At 42.6% G+C, this 7,944-nt stretch overlaps 1 protein-coding gene across 1 annotated transcript in view; it reads right to left on the bottom strand.

The window, feature by feature from the left end:
* Positions 1 to 1,343: 1,343 nt before the first annotated feature.
* ING2 (inhibitor of growth family member 2) overlaps positions 1,344 to 7,944 on the bottom strand; it is a 15,052-nt gene continuing 8,451 nt past the window's right edge. The window contains exon 2 of the mRNA XM_085641887.1: positions 1,344 to 2,747. Within this exon, the coding sequence (XP_085498013.1) occupies positions 2,077 to 2,747 (671 nt within the window). The 3' untranslated portion in view covers positions 1,344 to 2,076. The remainder of the gene's footprint in view (positions 2,748 to 7,944) is intronic.

Here is a 7,944-nt window from a genome sequence, read left to right as displayed (position 1 = left end):
CCTGAAGGCAAGATTGTTCTTGCTATTCAGAAACGACGTTGGGTGTTGCTTTGGGAGACATATCCTTAGTGGCAGGGTAATGAGAGCAAACAGGTTTATAATACTAGAGGAGCAGAGATTAAAGTCAACTCTACAGACGTTTTTTGAGAAAGGCGAGAGTGGGTTTAGGAAGAGGTGGTGGCAGTTGGACTATTTACATTGTTTTAAGCCAACAAAATTAATGAACTAATAGGATAGGGGAACATAAATGTCTGAATTATTTAGTTGTTTTGAGGTTATTGGACAGACAGGTACATCTTACCTTACGTCTATTTGAGAACGGCAGACAAAGAAAGTAAACTGCTTTGTCTGGTAGACTATGAGATGTTTTCCCATTTCACTCTGAAAGGGCCGGGTATCCTGGTTTGCGTGTCCACAACCGAAATCTCCCAATAAACATACACTAAAGTGAGTGCTCACCTTTGTATAGTTGCACTTTGGAAGGTCTAGCGCTACCAACCATTTAGGTGGTTGTAGGAATTTTTACTTTAAACAGTCCGGTTGATGGGTGACTTAATTTGAGTGAACATGAGACCTATGCACAATGGGCATGAGGCAACCTTGGACTGTGGGTGATGAGACTATGGTGGTCGGACAAAGTGAATTTTTTTTTTTTTTTTTTTTTTTTTTTTTTTTAACTACTCTAAGGTAGTGATACAGCAGTGCAGCTGGGGTTAGAAAGTCTTCATGTTTGTGCTAGTGCTGGTCAGTCCAGGTTGAAAAAGCATGAAGTATAAAAATATGTGCCGTTTGTCTAGTTCAATCTCCATACCTGGCTATCATGGGGGAACCATGATCTCAGCCACAGCCATTCTTCCTCATCTAGTTACACTCAATTGCACCAGAATCAAGATCGGCCGTGCAATGTAAGGTGGATTTGTGGAGAGCAGCTGGTCACTTGTGAGGTATCCATGTACATGTATTCTCAAGTTATGCTGGTCCCTTTAGGTGCACAGAAAGCTAAAAAACTAACATTTAGAAATGGTGGCACTTTTAGGCACAATAATTTGGAGGGTGTTAAGGAACAAAGAGTGATCGTTTCCGGTCCACCGTGCTCTTTCACAGTGTACGAATCCAGCAACACTAATAGCATGACGTTTGCATTTATTGCCTTTTAAGGCATAGTAAAAATAAGAATAGAAATTGAAAAAAAAAAAAAAAATACTACTCCGATAGATGCTACTCCTTGGAAGAATGCAAACTTTCTCTTAAGCAGATTTATTATGGCTACTCTTCTGTTGCATCACTTGCATAGCAATGTCAGGATTAAGTCACACTATGGCAATAGAACAAAACACAAAACATATTTCTTAAATATTTATTCTATTAGAACACAAAATACGGAGACATCTGAAAAGGTTTCAATGCCTAAATGATCACGCTAGCTATTTAATTCTGAAAATACTTACATGGTGTACAAAAACGTATAAACCTCCCTAATGCTTCGGACAAATTTCCCCCCACTTTCTTCCTATGTCACTAGAATACATTTGGAGTCAGAGCTTACTTCTTACTATAGTGGCCATGTTTAGGTTATCCCAAATTGCTCAATAGCCAATGTATATGGACTACAAAAGAGTAGTAGGGCAACCACAAATTGGGGTTGGTGGGGGGGTGAAGGGTTTATTAGAGAAGGCTAGCCTCTGTCTAATATTCCCTCTACCCTAATTCAAAGTAAAATAAATGTTTTTTTTAAAATAAAAAAAATAAAAACCCCTTTAACTTTTCAAATAATGCTTAAAGCTTCTGCCTAAAGCAATTAACCATTCCTTTGTAAAGTTGAGAAAAAGAAAACACCCTCTGCCTGCAAATATATGTAAACAAGTGAACGGGTAAAGTAGGGCATGGATTCAAAGAAATTATACACTGCCCTCAACTGCTACAAGTGCAATTTTGTAAAGCACCTCGATCGCAGCGATTGGACTTCAGCAATGGAAAAAGGAGGCTATACGTTTAAAGTTTTTGCATAGTCCTATGCAGGTTTTTTAAAAACATCTTCTGAAATTTACAAAAGGAAAAGACTAAGGCAATCAAATACTACCTTGACCGTCTATCCTTTTTCAATTTTTCAGAACATTTGTCCATGGTCTTTTCATTATCGCCTCTGCATTTAGGACAGTACCATTTTCCCTTTGGTTTGTAAGTCAGTCCAACGCATGAAAAATGAAACCACTCAATTAAGCACTGTTCATTGTCGCATCCTATCATCTCCCCATAAGACACCTGCTTGCATAAGCAGTAAGTAGGTTCATTGGGATCTATAGCATATTCAACAGGGGATGCGACGCGTTCTGGTTTGGGCTTGGACCGCTTCTTCTTCTTAGTAGATTTTGATTTCTTCTCTTTCGGTGGCGGCTCCTCACCTTCGTCAGTCCCATTGCCCATGTGGCCCAAGTCTCTGCCCTCACTGTTCCTTTGCCGGCGTGCTCTTCTGGAGGATCGTTCGCTGTGGCTGGATTCTAGCTTAGCCTTCTCTAAAGGCTTTTCATTTTCTGGTGGTTCCTGAAAATACTGGCAATGGGCATCCATTTGTCGGACATGGTTCTCAACCAGCTCCAGCATTTGAGTTACTATGTGAAGCTTTTCATCTCCCAGTTCTTGGCTGCTAATTAGTGCTCGTTGGAGATGCTGCTGTAAACGTTTTTTCTGATTAGGGTCGCTTTCATTCACATGCTGTTCATAGACCTCGTCAATTTCATTTAAAACTTCTGTGGGAAAAAAGAAAATGAAAACGTAAGTCCTGAATAGTCGCAGTAACTCGCTTAATATTCACATTATATGTTTCGCTGCCAAGCAAAGCCAAACTGTATGAAGTAAACCCCCACTAACATTTGCAGCAATTCCAATGTGAATGTGAAGAAACAACCAAGCAAATAGTATTTGGTTTTCTTGTGAACGAACCAAACTCCCAGGTGGGTACTTTACATTTTCCCACCCCAAAAAGGAAATCAAAAGAATGTTACATTTCCGTTCATGAAACGGAAGGGGTTTTACTTTGCCAAAGAAAGATAGTGCATACAGTCAAAAATTTCAGACCAAATGTAGAATTAAACTGACTGAAAGCCTAACTGGGAGAAACCTTTCTACACATACGTTTGATATACTAGACGGAACGCCAACTCTGGGTAAAACCTGACGAACACCCAAATTTACATGTATACAAGCTTACAGCTAACCTCCAGAAGGAACACGCGAGTAGGCCAAACAAGCACAATTATCTATGATAGTGCACGCCTCTTCCAATCGTACATCAGTTTGAAAAACAAAGGATGCAAAAATACATGAATCGCAGACACAAATACTGGTGGGTGGGTGGGGGGGGGGGGGGGGGGGAGAGAGAGAGAGAGATTGTTTGCCTCAACACATACACTTTAATGGCGAAACCAAGCTCAAAAATGAAAAAAAAATATGAAGAAATTGAGAGAAATAAAATGTAACAAATGCGATAATACTTAGGAAATAAAGCAAAGCTGTCGTGGGGCTGAGGTTGGTTTGGTGAACAAGACCTCCGTAAAGGTCAGAAAGATATGGTAGAAGTGGAGATTACATTGTATTTAGGAGATGTGATGCACTCCATCCATCCCTGAATGTAACAGATCTTCAAATGAACAACCCGTGGCAAAGCCAAAAAAGGTTGGGGCTTAGCTGGTCAGCTCTGCTTAAAGATACTTACCAAGACAGCAGAAGACTAGCTACTGGACTTTCAGTATAAGTGGACATGCTGGAAGTACCTGCGTATCCCGTTAAATCACAAGACAACAATGGTGCCCAGTGACATTTTTTCACTACGAGGATGGCATCAGGACAGTTGACAAACTAAATGGGAAGGCAATGCATGACGACACTGTGTGGTCTGTCATTAAAATCAAGGGGAAAACAAAGACCCAATATTTTTTGACAGGTCTCCCTCAATTACGCAATTACTGAAGACGCCATTGTGTATGCGGGGCCTGGTGGGCTCACCACGATCCGCCCTCTCTACATGACCCACACCCAAGCGACACTGTACAGGACAGTGGTGGTCGGCAATTAAAGACAGCACCGATGCTGTTTCAGCGCTGAACTCTCTAAATAGTGCACTCGGCCCCGGGTTTTGCGCACAAAAAAACACCCCACAAGGATTGCAAAGGCCAATTGTTCTCGCCTACGAAACGATGGCTATTGCTTTAGTCAGTGTTTTTTTTAGCCCTATAGTACAGCCTAGTGGCTGACGTTCAGCCTGGTTGAAAGTAAAAGAATTAACTATATTACACAACCCTACAGGAAATCAATGGCTGTGTTTCAAGCATGGCTTAGAAGAAAAGGTTGGAAATACCATAAGCCAAGCGTTTCCAGTTAATTGTGGATTCATTGCACTTTTCACATACCCCAATATCTGCTACATAATTCTCAGATTTCAACAAAAACAAATTTGTTTCTACCTCAAGTGGATCCAAATGTTTAAAGGACAAGTGCGATATTTAGTGCAATGCAGTTTGCAAACGATGGATGGTCTCCTTCTGTTATTGCTATATTCAGGTATTTAACTAGTATAAAGAAGATGAAACTTCTTCCCGGGAATTATTATTGCCCCAAGCTCAAGGGGGAAGAAAAGTATTTTCGTCTGTAGCATTAAAAGTATTTTGAAGTATTAAAATGCAGTTCAAGCTAGGGTCTTTTCTTTTCTATTTATGCAAAAGAATGTCACACCACACATTCTCTCCCAAAGCAGCAGTTATTTCAAGAGGGCAGAAACATTCCAAACATTTGACTTTTATTTATAAGGTACATAACCGTACCATGCTTCCAAGCAAGATCCTTACTGATTATATATATTACGCGCAATACAGTTCTGCAGATGCTGGTTCTTAATGGAAAGAGATTCTTTAGTGTGGGCACGAAGTAAAACCAAATCCGAGTACCATTACAGGGAAAAAAGAGAATAAGAGGCACACTTTTTATTATAAATATGTGCACATGTAGACTGCTGAGCATAACACTAAGTTTTACACAACCTATTTTGCAATGGGATTTAGACGGGACACTTAATAAAATTGTGCTTCTGCATTTTCATGCAGGGGACAAATCATTTGTTGAGGAGTAGAAAGAGTATACTTTTCTTCCTTAAGAAACACTTGCAATTTGTATAGTGCAGAGATCCCTTAAATATCAATGTGTTTTCAAAAGACAAAATAGCCCGCTAATACCACCACAGAATGTGCTGCCTAGGTTTCCCTTTCATAACACAATTTAATGAGTCAACCAGAACATATAGTCTTAGACTACTTCATAATTCCAGCAGCCTTGGCCATTGGTCGTGTGGCTCAAGTTGTGGGATAAGAGGTATGCATGTGGAAAGGAGAGTGTATTCCATTTGCTGTATTAGGCAAGTGTTGCTGTGCATATTCTAATATAAAGGTTCTGCTTAATTTGGGGCGAGATGTGATTTGCGTTGCTTTATCTCTACAAGCACGAGATCCTAAGCGGGTGTGGAAGAAAATGATTATATCCTAAGCAGTTGGAAAAGGAAGGTGTACACGTTCTCGGTTGTTGGGACGGGAATGTCTGCTGCATGGAGAGGTATTCCCTTTCCGAGAGAACTCCACTGGCCTGATTTGGTATACTCAATTTGATCCCAGAGTGAATTTAGCATGTGCATGAAGGCCTAGGCCTGCCATTTGACATGAGCAAGGACCTGGATGAGCACAGAAAAAGTGCCGTCACTTGTTGGAAAGCGGACTTATGTCCTTGCCATTGGTTTAACATGTAGAGCAGTGGTGGAAGAGTACTGTTAATCAGTAGATGTGACCAGACCTGTTTACCAAAGTGGAAGCCTAATGCCCATTTCTGTAAAGTTACACTGCTAGATGCTAACCCAGGTTTTAGCACTACCATCCCAGTGCATGTATAACGTATGGCCGGCTTGGTGCCGACACAGCAAGTATGTGTGATCTTGAGTAATGGACGCATGTAGCTTCCAATTTGGAATCCACTGGCCGGTTCATGTGAACAAGATGGAGGACAAGTTCCTTTCCCCAGACAGTGGAAGTGTACTGCTGACATTACTGAAGAAGGAGGGAAGAGACCTAGACACTGAAGTAGGGATAGCGGAGACAGGGCTTCCCTTATAAATTTGATTAGGCTCTTTTGCTGCAAAGAGCTGCTGATTAGACACCTGAGCATTGTCATTTGGTAGATCGCAAGGGTGAGGTCTGGGACTGCTGCCTGTTGTTCAGAGTTTGAAGGGTCCTTGCAGTAAGGCCATACTTGTTACTCTCTTCTTGACTACTAGTGCATGTGGCTGCGGATAAGCTACGTACAAAATGCTCACACCTCAGCACCTCTGTTGTGGATACTTCTACCCGGAGACGACTGTGCTACGCGGGACATCACTCTACACCAGGGGTACTCATAGTGCGGGCCGCCAGCGGCCCAGCAAGCCTTTCTTGGCGGCCCGCGGACCTTGCAGACATCGTACCGGTGTTTGTTTAACAGTGTCAGCAAACACGTGGAGCTGCTGGGGCGCTAAGAGGTGAAATACAACAATGCCTCGTTATCATGCAAATGGTCTCTTAAAGACCTGTGAAGTACTCGGGTGGGGCTGTGTGTGTGCCCTGGAAGGGAAGCTGCCTCAGCTGCCAGGGGCATAACGCAGCCCACGCTCCAGGGGCCCCCTCACTCTGAGCGAGGGAGACGGCTGCGCCTGAAAGCAATCCTCTTCAGCCTCCCCAAGTCCCCATAAATTAAACTGTGCGCGCACACCACGGTGATGGCATCTAAGCCTCAGAGTCTTCCCTCTCATTCTGTCTCGCTCCTCAGTTAGTGAAAACCGAGACTTCAAGAAACGGGTATTACCCTCTCTTTCCTCCTTTCGTTTATTTGCTCCCCTGTGAAATGGATCCAAAAAAGAATAACATTTTTGCTGGAAACGTTGTCTTTCTCTGACACAAGTGCAGCCTCCGGGTGGAGAGAAATAAAACATTCCAAATGTGAAAAATAAATAACTAATTAAAGCAAGACAGAGTGGTTGCAAGATGTCCAGATTTATTTATTTACACCTAAACACATTAGTGCCACTTTACAGTGTTTGCCAGTGAAGTGATACTTTTGTTTACTCCTCTCTCTTTGAACAACATAGTTTTCCCTGTGTGGGAAAGTGCACCTTGCCTGGAGGTACTGAAATACCTGCTTGATGGGTGAATTGGAAAACAAAATATGTACAGCGACTGTGTGTTTACGAATGTGGTCTTTTTATACCATACTGCCTATGTTTTGAAAGAATATAAGCAATGGGCACTGAAACGGGTCCCTTCCGGGCCCTGTAGTAATGGCCTTACCTTTTCATGCAAAAGCACTCACTAATTTCAGAATAATGAGTGTAAAAGGAAAAAGGTAACCATGACTGACAGGGAGGGAGAGGGGGGGGGGGGGAGAGAGGGAGGGAGACGGAGAGAGAGAGAGGGAGGGAGACGGAGAGAGAGAGGGGAGGGGAGACGGAGAGAGAGAGAGAGGGAGAGAGAGAGAGAGAGAGAGAGAGAGAGAGAGGAAGGAGAGAGAGAGAGAGAGAGAGAGAGAGAGAAAAGAGAGAGAGAGGAGAGAGAGAGAGAGAGAGAGAGAGAGAGAGAGAGAGAGAAAAAGAGAGAGAGAGAGAGAGAGAGAAAAAGAGAGAGAGAGAGAGAGAGAGAAGAGAGAGAGAGAGAGAGAGAGAGAGAGAGAGAAAGAGAGAGAGAGAGAGAGAGAGAAAGAGAGAGAGAGAGAGAGAGAGAGAGAGAGAGAGAGAGAGAGAGAGAGAGAGAGAGAGAGAGAGAGAGAGAGAGAGAGAGAGAGAGAGAGAGAGAGTGAGAGAGAGAGAGAGAGAGAGAGAGAGAGAGAGAGAGAGAGAGAGAGAGAGAGAGAGAGAGAGAGAGAGAGAGAGAGAGAGAGAGA

Source organism: Triturus cristatus, chromosome 2_2, assembly GCF_964204655.1.
Source record: "Triturus cristatus chromosome 2_2, aTriCri1.1, whole genome shotgun sequence".
NCBI lineage: Eukaryota > Metazoa > Chordata > Amphibia > Caudata > Salamandridae > Triturus > Triturus cristatus.
This window is presented reverse-complemented; position numbering and strand designations above follow the sequence as displayed.